The sequence below is a fragment of the Manihot esculenta genome, chromosome 5, assembly GCF_001659605.2.
Source record: "Manihot esculenta cultivar AM560-2 chromosome 5, M.esculenta_v8, whole genome shotgun sequence".
Classification (NCBI taxonomy): Eukaryota; Viridiplantae; Streptophyta; class Magnoliopsida; order Malpighiales; family Euphorbiaceae; genus Manihot; species Manihot esculenta.
This window is the reverse complement of record NC_035165.2, coordinates 15318668-15337470: the sequence shown is the minus strand read 5'-3', so window position 1 is coordinate 15337470 and position 18803 is coordinate 15318668. Positions and strand designations below refer to the sequence as shown.

Sequence of the window (18803 nt, the reverse complement as noted above, 5' to 3'; positions counted from 1 at the left end):
TGAACCTGTTTAATCCCATACATGATCAACAACATACATAAAAATTAAAACTTTTCTTTCATTCATTCTCTCTTACACCAACTCAACATGTGCATGCACTGAACATAACCATAATCATAAACATGATCCCTCTGTGGAATCTCATCAATGTCCCAAAAGGACGATATAACATATGTTGAGTTGGTTTACATAAGCATTACAAAACCTCTAAGATCATGTATTACTAGGGATACCATACACATAAGGTCAAGCACAATCTCTAATCCTCAATATCATTACATTACATAACTATTCATAACTTTACAATTTCATCATGTCCACATTCTATCTATTACATACAAAAGACTTCAATACTCTCGCGGACCTCCTGGTCTACCCTGTACCTGCATACCTGGGGTTAAGGGGAAAGGGGTGAGCTACAAGAGCCCAGTGAGCAGAATAATAAAACATTTAAACATATGATAACATGAAATGCATCACATCACAGCTAATCACATCAAGGATGAACTTGTCACCATTTAGCCCTCTACATATTCCAATCATGCCAGGGGCTTAGTGCAGGCCACACCTAGTCTTTCTCTTATACATAACATAACATACATAGTCCATGGTGCCGGGGGCGTAGTGCAGGCTACGTCCGGTCTTTCTCTTACATAGTGCCAGGGGCGTAGTGCAGGCCACACCTGGACTTCCATATCATATCATCATGTCATAACATATGAGGGCTAATGGATCATTCAACATTCATCCGCATCAACAACATTTTATGCAATGCAACATATTCGTGAATTCTAATGCAAACACCCTAACTCATCACATGGCATTCATGATGCATGAACATGCTCAAAACTTTATACTTTATTCGTTTCAAAACGTAAAGGTTTATTCTACTCACCTCTTGGCTAGCTCTGACAAAGACTGATGCAGCTAACTCACTGCTGGGGTCCTCGGTTCCTCGGGTTCGAACCTACACAGGTGGACTCAAATGAGGGACCAAACAACTAGAACATAACTCTAAAAACATCCCCCAAAAACCCCCTAAAACATCATGAAACAACCATAGGAAAACATGCAAAAGAGGGCTGGACAGGGCACTTTCGGCGGTAGGTTCGGCGGCCGAAAGTCCCTCCAGAGCCGAAAGTCAGGCAGGTTCGGCGGCACCTTCGGCGGCCGAAACTCCCAGACAGAGGCGAAACTCATGCATGTTCGGCGGCACTTTCGGCGGCCAAAACTCCCAGACAGAGACGAAAGTCTCCTTTCGGGGGCAGGCTTAGGCAGCCGAAAGGCTTGCCTCCCCAGCCATGTTCGGCGGCCGAAAGTCCTTCGGCTGCCGAACCTGGTTTCTGCCAAAGGGCAGAAACTTGGCTCCTCTATGCACATTTGTCTCCAAAACTTTCCAAACATGCATAAACCTATTCTACAACACACATACACAAGCATACAAGCTCCTAGGGGCTTCAAACTATCTAAAACCCCATCTACAACATATCAAACATGCATTGCAAGCCACATTGTTCAAAATCACAACATAAACTCATAAACCTAACCATAAGCTAAACATGCCTTCTACCCCATAGATCTTACATAAAACTTACTTAAAACATGCAATGAGCTTAAGATCGGCTCTTACCTCTTGAAGATCGAGAGAGAGACGACCTAAACTCGGAGATGGGAGGGATTTGAGTTCTTGAACCTCAAAGCTCCAAAACTTGCACAAAGCTTGAAAATCTTCAAAACAAGATAAAAACTTGTGAAAATCATGAAAGATTTGAAGGAAAAGCTCAAAGATTGGTGAGGAACGGCGGAGAGCTCACCTTGGCCGACAATGGGGAGAAAAGCTCGCCCGTTTTCGGCTAAGGGACCCTTTTATAGTGGCTGGCCAGGCCACGTTCGGGGGCCGAACGTGCCTCCGCATGCATGCCATGTTCGGCGGCCGAACTTGAGGTTCGGTGGCCGAACCTGGACTTTCCTCACTTGTGCCTTCGGGGGCCTAAGGCACACCCGAATGCCTGCATGTTCGGCGGCCGAACTTGAGGTTCGGCGGCCGAACCTATGTTTTCCTCCAAGGTTGTTTTCATGCAAAAACACATTTCCTTTTCATTTAAAATCATGAAATACATTAAAACATTTTAAGAAAACATGTTTCTACCCTACTAGAGGCTTCTGACATCCGAGATTCCACCAGATGGTAGGAATTCCGATACCGGAGTCTAGCCGGGTATTACAGTCAAGCTCTCTAACATGAGCTAGAAACCCCTAACAACCCCTCTTGAGCAACCTACGAGCCTGTAGGGCTGATATCAAACCTCTAGGTGTACCCCTCCTGTCTCCCCTGAAGACAACCTCTGACCCATCCTGATCTCTGAACCTGACTACCTTGTCTCTGCAGTCCAAGGTAGCACCATGAGCAAATAGCCAATCCATCCCTAGAATGACATCAAAATCAGTCAAATCTAGAACCACAAGGTCGGCTGGAAGGCATCTACCCTCAACAAAAACTGGACTGAACCGAAAGACTGACTCTGCCACAGATGGATCACACTTGGGTCCATTGACCCAGAGGGGACACTCTAACCCAGAAACTATCAAACCCAACCTCTCTACGGCTCTCGAAGCAACAAAAGAAAGAAAGAAGCATCAGGGTTCATTAAAGCGTACACATTAGAACATTCAAAAGTGAGCGTACCTGACACCACCGTGTTCGATGTGTTAGCCTCTTGCTGAGCCAGGGTGAAGATCCGAGCTGGAGCTGACGGACCTTCTCCGCGGGAACCTGCTGAAGAAGAGGCTGCCCCTCTCCCTCTGCATCTACCACTGCCCTGAGTCATGGCTGGAGCTACTGGCTGAGCCACACTGCCTGAAGCCGTCTGCTGAGACCAAGCCAACAAGGTAGCATTGGGGCACTCCCGTGCCATGTGACCCTCTTGTCCGCATCTGAAGCAGGCTATGGTCCCAATCCGACAAACCCCTTTGTGCGGCCTTCCACACCTTATGCATCCAGAACTATTTGAACCAGAGCTCGAACCACCACCTAATCCCATACTAGACTTCAACCTTTTCCAGAACTTATTCTTCCTCAACCTCCTGGTTCTGCCCCACTTTTTACTTCTTGTGGGGGCTGCACTCAGAGATGAGAGATCAATTCTCCCTGTACCCGGGGTTGTGGAACCTGAGGCCTGAGCGTCTTCTTGCGACTCCCCTATACTCTCTCCTGGCACACCTACTTCCAAACTTTCATCTCTTCTCTGAACATCCATCTTTGCTTCCCTCACATCAGCTGACATCCTTCTTGGATCCATTCCTCCTCTGATTACATCAAAAGACCTTCTAGGGTCCCTTGATGTTTCCCATCTGCTGACTCTACACAACTGTGCTCTCGGCAGAGCAGGGGGAAAGGTATCCATACCCTCTCTCTCAGGTGGAACTCCAGTCGATCTCGCAGATCGACGAGTGCCTCGCATCCTGACTTCTGAAAAACAACATGTACACATAAACATTAGCATTATATAGTTCATGTGGAAATACATAAACCCACATCACATACATCACATATCATTAATGCGCATGCATATTATCATGGCATTTCACATCATCATCAAGACAGGACTCTATATCCTATCCTAGTGGACATGATTTTTCCTATTGTGCTTGCCCTTCTATAACATCTATGAGCCTGACACACTAGGTCCGACCATATGAACCTAGGGCTCTAATACCACTCTTTAACGACCCGGAAATCGGACCGCTACCGGCGCTAGGATTCAGATCGACTTAAGGTCACCGGAACCCGTAGCAAGCCTAACATACATCCTGTCTACCTGATAAATCCCATACATGATCATACATTTTCATAAAAACTTTAAACTTTTCATATACCAAGCTTGACCTGTGCATGCACCATAACTCTATACATACAAACCCCATATTAGAGCCCTCATCAAATGCTCTAGTTGGGTCAACATTACATACATCAAGCTTGGTTCAACATATATCATCATTAAAAATATTTCATAAAGATCATGTACCAAAGGGATTAACCATACATTAGGGCCAAGCACAATACTAATCCTCATTACATCACTGTACAATACCTTACATTATAATACATGTCCACTACTAGACTATTACATATACAAAGGCTTTACCCTTGCTGACTTCTTGTGCTATCTCTGACCTGCAAACCTGGGGGTTAGGGGAAAGGGGTGAGCTACTAAAGCCCAGTGAGCAGAACGGTAAAATAATTTAATAACATATGCTTCCATGAAATGCATCACAATACAAACAATTCACATCAAGGATAGATTTGTCGCTAATAACCCTCTACTTATCCAATTGTGCCAGGGGCGTAGAATGGGCCTCACTGGACTTTCTCTTAAACATGACGTAACATAACATATCCAATTGTGCCAGGGGCGTAGCATGGGCCTCACTGGACTTTCTCTCACATCATGCCAGGGACGTAGAATGGGCCTCACTGGACTTTCATACCGTATCATAACATATCGTATCGAGGGCTAGTGGATCATCCAATATCCATCCACATCAACATCATATTATGCAATGCATCATATTCAAGAATTCTAATGCAAAACAACCTAGTACATATCATGGCATTCGTGATGCATGAACATACTAAAAATTTCATTTACTTTAAAGCATAGTTCAGTTCTACTCACCTCTGGCTGACTCTGAACCAACTCTGAAGCAGCTATCTCACTGTTTATCACCTCGGTTCCTCAGGTCCGATCCTACACAGGTAGACTCAAATGAGGGACCAAACAAACTCTAACATGACTCTAAACAACTCTCCAAAAACCCCCTAAAACATCATAAAACATGCATAGAAAATAGGCAAAGGAAGGCTGGGCAGGGGAATTTCGGTGGCAGGTTCGGCGGCCGAAGGTCCCTACAAATCCGAAAGTCAGGCACTTTCGGGGGCAAGGTTCGGCTGTCGAAAGTCCTCCACAGATCCGAAAGTCACCCACTTTCGGGGGCAGGTTCGGCGGCCGAAAGCCTTCACAGGTCCGAAAGTCACCCACTTTCGGGGGCAGGTTCGACGGCCGAAACTCCCCTCTAGAGCCGAAAGTCCAACTTTCGGGGGCGAGTTTAGGCGACCAAAACTGCCTCCTCTGGCAGGTTCGGCGGCCGAACCTGGGTCTTCCTGGGTGACAGAACCCGATTCTGCCTCGCCCATCCAGCCACCAAAACACCCCAAAACATACATGCAACTATTCTAAAACATGCATAAACACATTTTCAAGTATATAGGGGCATAAAACTAGCCTAAACCCCAACAAACATCAACATAGCATCACTTTAAGCATAAAGGGTACATAAACCCTAACATTTTACAACTAGCCTAAACATGCATCAAAACCCCTTAACCCTTCATAAAACTTACTTAAAAACATAAGAAAAGATGAGGATCTACACTTACCTCTTGAAGACCAAGGGTAGATGCGACCCAAATTTGGAGATGAGGAGGAAACGAGTTCCGGAGGTCTCCAAGCTTCAAAACTTTGGATTAAGCTTGAAATCTTCAAAAACAAGATAGAAACTCATAAAAATCGTGAGAGACTTGAAGGAAAAGCACAAGATCGACAAGGGGTGGCGGAGACTCACCTTGCCCGGAAATGGAGAGAGAAAACTCGCCCATTTTCAGACAGGGGGCCCTTTATAGGTGGCTGGCCAGACCACCTTCGGGGGCCAAAAGTGCCTCCATATCCGCCCCATGTTAGGCGGCCGAACATGAGGTTCAGCGGCCGAACCTGGATTTTCCCTCAATCTCTTTTTGTTTTTTTTTATTATTTTTAAAACTTTAACTCAAAAACTTAATATTAAAATCATAAAAAGCATTTTGTAAAAATATATTTTACCCTTCTAGAGGTCTCAACATCCGAGATTTCGAATTCCAACGGAGATTCTGCCGGAAGGTAGGAATTCCGATGCCGGGGTCTAGCTGGGTATTATAGGACTAACACTCGGATTATGGGCGTGATGGATGGCCGCCTTGTGGCTGTGGCAGAAAATACCTTATTTAGTGGGATTAACATTCGATCATGTAGCTTGGTGAATATCCACCTCGTGACCTAATATAAAATGTCTTATTTAGCGAGACTAACACCCAGATTATGGTCTTGGCGGATACCTACATCGGTGCCATAACATAAAATGCCTTTAGTGGGACTAAGTGATAGAGCATATTTTAGTCCATATTATCATGATCTTATTGATGTTTATTTACACCTTTTCTACCTAATTTTGTGGTTTTAATCATGTTTTGCAGATATTAGGTGTAAAGAGACATTCTGGAGAAAATGCTCTTAGAACTGCCAAAAAGTGCCAAATCTGGAAAAGCCACCTTCGGAAGCACCTTCGGCGGCCGAAAGTTTGCTCCAGAGCCAAAAGTCCAGCTTCCGAAAACAAGCTTAGGCGGCCGAAAGTCCCCCCCAAATTGCATCTTCCTTATTCAAGAAGCCAAATCTTGAAGATCACATGTTTCCCACTTCATGCCATGCACATTCAAAATTCAAAAGGAGGCTCCACCTTCCTCTTTAGTGCATGAATGGCAAGAATAATGTGAAGAAGACTTCTTGGACACACCTTGGACAGCAATTAAAAGACCAAAAAGTCCTTGCAACTTCCCACATGCATATAGAAGGCACATATTAGACCAAGGGCATTTTGGGCAATCTCTAAAAGATGCATGGACACCCAAGAAACCCTATGCAGCCTCCCAAGACTTATTTAAAGGCCTTATGAAGATAAGAAGTAGCAGATTTTCAGATTTGAATCACCCCATCTCATTCAACCTTCGGCCGCCGCTCCTCCTCCACTCTTGCCGTCGCCGGTTCTTCCTCCATCTTCTCTTCTTCTATTTTCTGTTTTGGTTCTGCCATGAGTGGTTGAAACCCTCAATTCTAGTTGAATTTTGGTTGAAACTAAGGTTGTTTAAAGGGTTGTGAGATCTGAACATAAAGTGTTTGCTTTTAGTTTGTTCAATATTCATGCAATTGTGTGCTTAAATCTAAGATTGCTTTGTTGTTTTGATCAAATTGGCCACTTGATTCTTGATTGTAAAGTTAATTGATTGTTAGTTGGGATATTTGTTAGTCCGTAATTGCTGGAAATATTCTGACCTAAGAACACTTGGTGTAAAAACTAAGGAATTGTATGATCTAGCATCATCTTCATGCGTTTAGAGTAGCTAGGATTGGATCTCTCTATTTCTTCATGCAATTGACAATTGTTTTGATGCCTAAGGCCCAAGGACGTTCCTTGGCAATTTGTTAATTAGTAATTAATTAGAGGACGTTCCATAATTGATTTAATCATAAGGAGAGACATGGTGGTGAGAAGCGTTTTCCACCCCCATAACTAATCTATTGAACCAATCAAGAGAACATAAGTTTCAATGATCAACCCAAACAACCAAAGTGGATCCATATCTTCAACTAGACCTTTCTCATATTGATTTCCTCTTTTATTTTGATTACTTGCTGTTTTAATTGCTTTCAATAGTTGTTAGTCAAATTAATCTCAAAACCCCCTTTTTTACTTTATTACACTTTACTATTGATCTGCCTTCAGTTACTTACCTCCAATTGTGCTTTCAGCTGATCTTGTTTGAGAAAAATATATAAGTATTCAATTCTCTAGGGATTCGATCCTTTACCACTATTTGCAGTTGTAAAATTGTTAATAACCGTAGAGGATATTTTTGACTGGCTTCGACAACCGCGAGTCACTAAGACTTGGATTATGGGCCTAAAGGATACCCGTCTTATGGCCATAGTATAAAATGCCTTTAACAGGACTAACACCCGAATTATGGGTCTGGCAAATACCCACCTTGTGGCCATGACATAAAATGTCTTTAGCGGGACTAACTCCCGAATTATGAGCTTGGCGGATACCCGCCTTATGGCCATGGTATAAAATGCCTTATTTAGCGGGACTAACACTCAGATTATGGGCCTAATGGATACCAACCTCACAGCCGTAGAATAAAATGCATTTAGCAAAACTAACACTTGAATTATGGGACTGACAGATACGTGCCTCATGGCCGTGGCATAAAATGCCTTTAGTGGGACTAACACCCAGATTATGAGCCTAATGGGTACCTAACACCCAAATTATTGGCCTGGAGTATACCCGCCTCGTGGCCTGACATAAAATACTTTTAATAGGACTAACACCCGGATTATGGGCTTGATGGATATCCACTTTGCGGATGTAGTATAAAATGCCTTTAGCGGGACTAACACCCGAATTATAGGCCTAATAAATATCCGCCTTGTGATTATGGTATAAAATTCCTTTAGCTGGACTAATACCCAAATTATAGGCCTAGCGGATACCCACCTTGTGGCTGTGGCATAAAATGTCTTATTTAGCTGGACTAACACCCGGTTATTGAGTCTTGCGGATACCCACCTTGTGGCTTTTGACTTGTTCTTTTGTCATTTCTCCATGCTTGGGCTTCATCATCCAGCCTCATACTTCTGGGCTTTGTCCATTAGTTATTGGTACGTAGCGGCTGGGTTCTTGATTAGAGAATCTATGAACTTGATGTTGCGTGTTCCTTTATTTAACGCTTCACATGCTATTTCATGATTTAATTTCTCCATCTGTATTGTTTCTACATTGAACCGTAAGATAAAACTCCTTAAAGATTCTCCATCTCCTTGGCGGATCTTCCGCAAGTCAGGGGAGAGGTTTTTAGGAGGTATACAAGTAATAAACCTGAATTTAAATAACATAGCGAATTAGGTAAAGTTCTAAATTGAACCTAAACTCAAATTTTGGTACCATTTCTAAGCCAAATCTGTGAGTGTTAATAGAAATATTTGGTACAATACGAAATCATTTACATCCTGAAATTGTATGGTTGTCCTAAAGATCGCCAGGTGACTCCCAGGATCTACTGTTCTGTGGTACTTGTCCAAACTTGGAAGTTTGAACTTAGCAGAAATGTCTCTGTCAAAATCTCTTCTGATAGGGGCAAGGTATCATCCAACCCATAATCCTCCCCCTGCTCCTTCTGGTATCTTTGCACGGTCTGTGTTAGCTTCCAATCAACATCCTTTGAAATCTCGTCCGGCGACTCCTCTTTTTCTAGCTTTGCCTTCCCCTTGGACTGCGTTGAGATTATCCCTGTCCGAGTCCTTGGGGTATCGATGAAAGTTTTCTCTCTTATCCTGGGGGCCATGAAGGAGGTCTCTTCCCGAATTTTGTACTGCTCAAGAGTGGCCTGTAGTATTTTTATGTATTGAAGTATCTGCTCATTATTTAGGTTGGTGAGATCAGCCTCATTGACCATCGATGGGGTGTTTTATCCACTACTAGGAATGGAGGAAATGATTATGCCTTTGTTAGCAGCAGCCTTAGTAGCAACTCGTTATGGAAGAGAAAAAATATTACATTTTAAGAGAAAATGAAAGACCAGTTTCTAATCCAATTAAACAAAGACAATCGAATGGATATCCCGACAACGGAATCAAATGATGTGGCTAAAACGAAACTATACTGATGAGGCTGTGCTGCAATTGGTCAATTTGCAAGAAAGAAAAAGTGAGGTGGTTAGTGTCTATGACAACCATTTCGACACTCAAGTTAGTAAACTGAGAAAAGACCGAGTGTAATGAGATACTTTGAATTTAAGAGTAGTTGTGTCAGAAGAGCGCACCTTAATATCTGTGATCATTAGCTTTTATACTGTAAGAAGATGGAGTTAGTTATCGCATCTCTTGAAAATCCGACTGGTACAGGTCAATGGATAGGAGATCTTGCGGTTATAGGTGCAATGGGAATCTATTAGGTTGTACCGCTAACAATAATTTTATGTGAAGACTCGACCTATTTAAAATAGGGCAAGTCTTGACGTTCTGAACATCGAATGTTATATTGCCCTAATTTTCCTTTTTACAAGTGAAATTCCTACAATTGTGTCATAAATTATTAAAGTCTTATTATGTAATCCTATAATGTGGTGACAATTCATGATATATTTTGGACGAATATTATATTATATCAATACTCATAAATAAATATTGTTGTTTAATATTTAATAGTTTAATAGTATCATAATGCTTGATATTCTAGTCATTATCATTTGAATTTTATTTTATTTTTTAGTAATATTTATAAATAATTTTTTATATTTTATTGGTCACTTTATTTATAAATTTATAATAAAAAAATTAATAAATAATTTTTAAATAAATTTAAATGTTATTTAATAAATTAAATTAAATTTATTAATATTTTATTCTTTTTCAAAAATAATTAATAATAATTTATTACAATAATAAAATATTAAATTATAATATTTATCAAATTAGTATATTATGTAAAAATAATAAAAATAATATTTTCAATGAGTAATTGATATAAAAGTAAATAATATTTAAAGAATATCTATAACATTAAAAAGTGAGATAAATTTCTTATATTATTAATTTTAAATTTTATTATAATAATAAATTTTAATTTTGATAATATTAAATTATTAAATAATATTTTCAATTTAAAAAATAATTAAAATTTCAACATAAGTGATTATTTTATCTCTCAATTAATTTTAATAAATTTGAATAAAATTTATAAACATTAGGATGATAATCTACTATTTATTAAAAATAATTTACAATATCATCTAATTTATTTAATTTTTTAAAAAATAATATCAAAATATTAAATAATTAAATTTAAGATATCACGTAATAAATTTAAATTTTAAAATTGTTATTATTATTTATACTTAAATTCTTTTATTTCATTATTATAAATTAATTTATATATATAAATTATAAATTAGAGATTAACTCCTATTTAAAATATTTTTCTTTATTTTAATTTATATTTTTTAAAATTTTATTATTATAAATTAGCTTATATATATAAATTATAAATTCGCGATTGATTACATTTAAAACTTTTTATATATAACATGATAATGTTATAATTTTATTGCATATCTTATTATGTTTATAATAAAAATATAAATATTAAAGTACTTTTATAATATAATTTTATATTATATTATTATATTTAAAAGTGATATAACCATATGAAAACATGCAACATATGATTAAATAAACTAGTTAATAAAAATAACAAAATTAATTATTGCAAGTAATTCATTCATGAACAAATTTATATACATTAGTATATAGTAATAGATTTATTAATGGTTTTACATTGATATTATAAAAATATTTCAAATTTAATGGTAAATTTTTACATTCGTGATAAATTTTACATTTCCTGATAAATTTAAAAATATAAAGATATTTTCATGAAAATTTTAATTTTTTTATTATTTTATAATTTAATTTAAAATTTTAAAAATAGTAAAATTATAAAGTTTATTGTAATTATATTCGATTTTAAAATTTAAAATTTAGAATTTAAATTGATGACGGTACGTGTGAATTATTATATGATAATGATATGCCATGTACATAAATGCTATTGACAAAAAAATTTAAAATTTATAACTATTTTATAATTTAATCTAAAATATTAGAAATTGATATAATTTAAATTTAAAATCTCTAAATTTATTTTTTTTTAAATTTCAATTGGACCAATGTAAAAAATCACAATTTTAATTTCTTTCTATTTGCCATCTATTTCAACATGTAGAAAAATAATATTTATTATATTTCATAATAGAGATTACAATCTATTTATAAATGAGAGACGATATGAAGGAAAATCAAGCCTATGATTATACAATCCCTAAAATTAAGCAACTGGCCCATTTATCAATATTTACCTCCTATATTAACATATTTACTTTTTATAACTTATAACACTCCCTCTCAAGTTAGAGCATAAATGTTAATCATGCCCAACTTGTTATATATATAATCAACTCGAGTTCCATTTAGACTTTTAGTGAATATATCTCCTAATTGTTTTCCAGTTCAGATATTTCCTGTTGATATTATCTTTTGTTGAACCTTTTCACGAATAAAATTACAATCAATCTCGATGTGTTTAGTCCTCTCGTAAAATACTGGATTGGAGGCAATGTTGATAGCTGCTTGATTATCACACAACTTAGCCGGCACCGAATTTATGAACCCAACTTCTTTCAATAGTTGACGTACCCACAATACTTCACAAACGACTTGTGCCATGACTCGACATTTAGATTTAGCACTAGAATGGGAGACCACATCTTTCCAACTCGGTAAAATGCTTTACACACATTATAAATACAGGAAATATTCTCTTCGCCAGAATATAGAAATTCTAAAAACTTCATTAATTTTTTAATCAATTCACAATAATTAATAAGACTAATTACCTCACTATGAATAGAATTTCGAATCTGCAGAAACAAACGAGCTTCATCATTCATCCAATCTCTACGAATTTCAGCAGTTATAGGATCCTTGGTAGGATGATAATCCATTTCAACACTTTATAAATAAATACAAATAATTTTATTTCAATCCAAAAAATTAGATCTATTTAATTTGTATTTCATAAATAAAGGATCAGAAGAACAGTACCCGTGAACAGTACTCGATAAACAGAGCGCTAAGTCTCCAAATGTTACCTTTTTATGGGTAACTCAAATGAATGGAGCTCTAAATCTCCAAATATTACCCTTTATGGGTAACCCAAATGAATGGACCCCTAAGTCTCCAAATGTTACCCTTGGTAATCCAAATAAACAGAGTCTAAGTTTCCAAATGTTACCTTTTATTGGTAACCCAAATGAACACAACTCTAAGTCTCCAAATGTTACCTTTTATGGATAACCCAAATAAACAAAATCTTAAGTCTCGAAAAAAATTTTAAATATCTATGGTTGAGGCTCTAATATCATGTAGAATGATAATATTTATTGTATTTCACAATCGAGATTACAACCTATTTATACACGAGAGACAATATCTAAACAAGAAAGAAAATCAAGCATATGATTATAGCATCCTAAAGATTAAGCAACTTATCCATCTATCAATATTTACATCCTATATTAACATATTTACTTCCTATAACCTATAACACAACAAAAATTGCAACATACCTCATATTTATTGATTTCTTATTACTAAATTTTACCATATTCATTATATAAAACTATGTCAATATAATAAAAAAATAGAAATTATAGTGTTATTGTTTATAATCGAACTATTAATTTTATGTTACTGCTTAACTGTATACGTTAATAATTGAATGCACAAATACAAACATTATATTAAGAGTAGATATTATTAAAACTCCAAAAAATTTAGAGAATTAAAAGTAAAAAAAAAATCATACTATACTTTCTTGTATTAAATAATAACAGGATTTTAGAAATTTAGTAATAGAATATAATAAATTCAGAAATTTTAAGTTAAAGTATATTTATTTTTAAAATTTTAAATTAAATTATAAAATAGCATAAAATTTTAAAATTTTCATATAAATAATCTAAAAATAAACAAACAACTCAGTTAATGGCATAAAAAAACAAGTTAGTGACTCTAATCTTTGAGATTACCAGCTTTATCTACTTTTGGATGCATGGATATGGCCCTATCAACTTGGAGTTGGGCCAAATCTCTTATTTGCAAATTTTAAATGAAAATATTTTAGGATTTTGCCTGAATTCTAAGTATTTATGATGGTTTAAAAATTAAAGATTTAAAATAACTATTATTTTAAATTCAAATTCTCTGCTTTATGCTTATAATATATAAGAAATCGTAATAATTTTTTTTATAAAAAGTAATTTTATAGTTTGAACTTAATTGCGTTCTGATTGATTGTTGGATGGTAAAAATCAAAGAATTACTTGGTGTCGAAGAGCGAGTTGCTCCATGATTATCCAAAATAAAAAATGTCATGACTTTGATTCTTTGCCTTCGCTTTCGGTTGGCAAGGTCTACCAATTTATACGTGGATTAGGCCGGGTATGTTTTGGATTTCTAATTGTTTTTCTCCCCAATCTATTGGGTTGTGGTCTGATAGACTTCTGGGGTTGGAGTGTGCATTTGCTTTCCGCTTTTTGCGATTGGCTTTTGTGTCTTCGCATGGATGGTCACCAGCGGAAAAATTATTTCTTTGCATTTGATTTCTTGTCTGTTGGTGCCGGTTGAGCAGACAGGGTGGTGGTTGGTTTCTGGAAGCCACTTTGGTTTGGGTTGTGCATTTTTAGGCTTTTGAATAGTCTGAGTTGGTCTTTGATTTTTTTTTTTTAATTTTAATTTTTGGATTAACTTGGGTCTTTTAATCTGGTGCCCATTTATACTTTTAATGTAAAATATTTTCATGGTAAAAAAATGGTAATAATTTTCTCGAAAAAGGAAAATAATTGTATAATAATAATAATAATAATAATATTAATTGAAATGTTAAGTCAGCACAGTCTATCCTATATTAAAAAAAAAAAACAAAACTTCATAAAAAATGTCAATTAATTAAAATCTATGTAATTTAAAAATATATTTTGATAACTTAAAATAATCAAACATTAAAATGTATTATAAATTTAAATATATGGTTAATAAATAATTCAAATAAAAGTTTCAAAATCAATATTTGAATTTTTATTTAGTCAATTATAATATTTTATTGACCTAAATCTTTTCAAATTTTAAAACTCCGTGAAAATTAAGAGATATTTATCTTTAAAATAGCCATTACTAATTAAATTTTATTTTATAAATATAAAACTTTAAGTAATTAATTATTCATTGAAATTCTATATATATTTATTTAATGAAAAATTATTTAAATATTTCAATTTAAACTATTGCATTCACAGTTTAGCCTGATGGTAAATATATCTTAATAAATCTGAGAAATCTTAGATTTTACTCTTTTAATTCTCAATTTTTATTTAAAAAAAAATTATAATAAATAAATGATGGATTATTGAGATACTAATGAAAATAAAATATAGTGGTTAAATGATATATAATATCATATATAACAATATTATAAATTAATATAAAAGAGTTGTTAAAAACTTTAGAATATAAATTTATATACATCCATCATTGTATGGTTACTAATAATTTTTATTAATACCATATTTTAAAGGGTAAATTTATGGTACTGGCTGCCAGTATAATTACAAGTGACTTAGAAACACAACTCCTTACAGATTTTGCAATATGGAGATTATTGAATTTGTTAAAATTTAAGATCATTAGATATGTGCAATGGAGCATCCTTCCTTTTCTTGTTTATCTCACTTTCTCCTTCACTGCTCCCCTTGGTATCTTATTAAGAACCCTGGATTCAAATCTTCTATACCTTTTCTTCACTTGTCGAAATAATCTACCTGTATAATCATCAACTTGTTCTTCGAATCGATCGTACAGAAATGGCAGTGTTTGGAAGCAAAGAAAAACTACATAATATCAGTTTAGTCAAAAACTCAAAATCATAGAAAATATATATGTTAATTCGAGAATAGAGGGTGACAGATTCTTACTCAAATAAAGAAAATTCAAGAAAGTGAAGTAGCTTCCGATCACTGATAATATATAAAGAGAAACAACTGTCTGATAATTTGGAAGGTAGATTATTTTTATTAGTATTTTACAATTAAGGTCAAGAGTTCAAGCATGCAAAGTTAACAATAAGAATACCAGAATGAAGAGTGCTGGATCTTTTCCAGATGCAATGTCAAGAAGCTTTGATAAGGCATGGTTGAACCTTTCATGGAAGTTTGAAGCAGCTTCATGGAATGCATCTCCATCCAAAATGCTTTTGGGGATCTTTGGGGGACTCCTGAACAATTTTCTTGTTAATTAGACGACAGAATAAAGGAAATTGCTTACCTACTTGTTTGTATATTCAATTTTATTAATTTAAATATAACTGTGAGAATTATTATATTTTTAAGTAATATTCGAATCGATATTTAAATTTATTCTAAATTTGATTATATATTATCTAAATTCTTTTAATAGGATTTAATTGAATGGCATATCTGAAAATATCTATCTAACGCATTGCCACGTCTCTGAATAAAGATGTTAGGAGAAAAATAAATAATTAAGTACCAATTGAAAAATTGGGCTCCATTGCACCATATGAAGACGAGAAGCATTGCGGTGATGGAGATGTGACAAAAAAGAGGGACGAAATTGTAATCAACCACCTCAAAGAGAAACCATATCACACTCATGCTAATAGTAAGTGCAGCTGATACATTTTTGTTTTTCCATAGTAACACATCTGCAACTGCAATATCATACCAAATTAATTAATCCATCCAATTTGTTTCACAGTGAAATTTATTTTTCAAAAAATAATTTATATGTTTATTTATTTATTTTTATTTAATTGTTACAATATTAAAAGTTAATTAAATGATCATGTATATATAAAAAGTGCAGTAATTTTAATAATTTTCCAAAATTTCTAAAAATGAAAATTGTTTTCATGAAAATATTTTCACAGAACAAATATAGCCTGTTGAAATCAGAGGATAAAGAAGTTGTATAAATGTATTGACCTACATTTTCCTCCACCAAGAACATCATGTAATGGTCTTTGCCTCCCAAATAGCTTCCCTCTTGGAAGTGCTTCATCTTCAGAATCTGACTCATAATATGCCATAGCTAATCCTTAATTATATGAAATTGCAGCTAAATTGACAATGTCAATGCACAAACTTAAAGAACTAATATATGAAATATGAAATGGGAGGGGGTTCTAAGCTTGGTTGTAAAGCAAGCTGCAATTAAGGAAGGAATGGCTTTTCTTTGCAAGAATTACTTGACACGGCCGCTTCTCTTTCTGCATGATCAACATAAAACCATTTGATCAATCCACTTCACCATCGACAGTTTTTCCAATCTTCAATTTAGGGTTTTGGATTTATTTTTTAAAAGATTAATTTACATGTAATCCATGTATATTTAATTCCTAATTCATGTGACTTGTCCCATTCTCCAATTTTTTTAAAAAAATAAAAAAAAATCTAATTTAAATTTCGTTTATTTTTAAAAAAATATTTTTTTAAAAATATTTTTTTATATATTTTAATATTTGGAACACAAAAAAATTAATTATCAAAAAATATATATTTTTTAAAATAACTTCTTTTTTAAAGAGAAAATTATTTTTTACACTTAAAAATTTTACCAGCACATTTATATATAAATTTATTAATATATTTTATTTTTAAATTAAATTAAACAATAAAAAATAAATTATTTTTTTAAAAAATATATATATATTATTTTTTAAAAATATTAAATTAAACAATAAAATATAAATTATTTCTTTAAAAAAATCGACTGAATTACTTTTCTGGATATATAGACTTGAAACTCAGATCTCTTTAATCCGGCAAATTGGTGTGCCGTAGAAGAAACTTGTGATACAACGTCACGTACTCATAAAAGAAAATTTAGTTGCACCGGCTCATAAAATTAAACAATAAAAAATAAATTATTTTTTTAAAAAATATATATAATTTATTTTTCAAAAACATTAAATTAAACAATAAAAAATAAATTATTTTTTTAAAAAATATATATAATTTATTTTTCAAAAACAAATAAAGGTCAGACTTTTAATTTCATTTCTTTTCTAAATATAATTTTATAAAACCCTAATTATTAGGCATGCATTTTTTAAAAATTATTTCTATTCATAAAAAAATTCATTTATTTATAATCAATTTACATACAATACAATTCAATTTAACACTTTTATATTAAACAAATTAATAATAAATTGAAATTGATTTAATTTATATATGATTCTTATTATTTTTAAACTTAAATATAAATATTTATTCTTATAAATAACAATAATTTTATCACATTAATTAAAAAATTATTATTAATATTTTATAATATTTAAAATATGAATTTTACATAAATTTTTACCATTAAAAAATATAAATTAAGATGGTTTTTTTAAAAAATAAAGAAAATAATACAATACATTTCTTAATATTAATTATAAATACATTAAGTATTAATAAGTAATATTAAATTAAATTAATTTTTTATAGAGCAGTTATTAATTAAAATAAGAAATAAATCTAAAATTAAAACAAATAAAAAAAGTCAAAGGAAAAAGAATTTCAACCACTAATTAAGTAACTTTTGGTATAAGGTGAAATTATTTTTACAAAATCTTAATAATTTTAGTAAAATTTACTTTTTAATTTAAAATTAATTCTCATAAAAATTTAAGAGCATTGAATTTTTACATGATTAATATTTTTTTATCAAACATAAAAATTTTAAAAAATATATTTTTTAAAATTAACCTTTCAAATAAGGAAACACCAACTAGAGTTCTGAGTTCAAGTTAATAAAACTAAACCCTAACCTTCATTTAAAAAAAAAAAAAAAAAAAAACATGATGGCATCTTCACTTGGTTTAATTTTCCTTTTAATTTTAGTGCCAACTAGAATCAACATAAATTTTTTTTTTCAATCCTTTTTTTTAAATGGAGATTAAAGATTGGGAAGAAAAACTTGAAATCTCTCACATTTACTCAAATTCACTTATCATCAAATTATATTTATGAGTGTATTTTTTTTCAATTCTTAAAAGCTAAAGTATAAAATAAAAATTTTCAAATGGAAGAAGCTACACGGTAAAATATACTTTCCTCTATTAAAGATTTGGAATTTCTAACATATTTTTTTTGAATTCCATTATTAATTATAGATTAATATAGATAAAGATTTCAATTAAAATCTAAACTAATTAATTAAAAATATACTTAGTTTAGTTAATAAACCTCATACATAATTATTATATACTATCATTTACACCATCTTTAATTGTGTTTCTCACTGTAAATA

The 18803-nt window shown here is 33.1% G+C and overlaps 1 protein-coding gene across 2 annotated transcripts; it reads right to left on the bottom strand.

The window, feature by feature from the left end:
- Window positions 1-15013: 15013 nt before the first annotated feature.
- Window positions 15014-16648, bottom strand: LOC110616272 (reticulon-like protein B9). Of its 2 annotated transcripts, none has more exons than XM_021758643.2 (5): window positions 16491-16648; window positions 16032-16212; window positions 15615-15756; window positions 15458-15527; window positions 15014-15373 (listed from the first exon to the last, which is right to left on the bottom strand). In XM_021758643.2, exons 1-5 carry the CDS (start codon window positions 16588-16590, stop codon window positions 15207-15209), a joined length of 660 nt encoding a protein of 219 aa, XP_021614335.1. In that variant the 5' UTR covers window positions 16591-16648; the 3' UTR covers window positions 15014-15206. The 2 variants fall into 2 exon arrangements, with proteins under 2 accessions (XP_021614335.1, XP_021614336.1); XM_021758644.2 differs by having other exon boundaries at window positions 15014-15325.
- Window positions 16649-18803: the final 2155 nt, after the last annotated feature.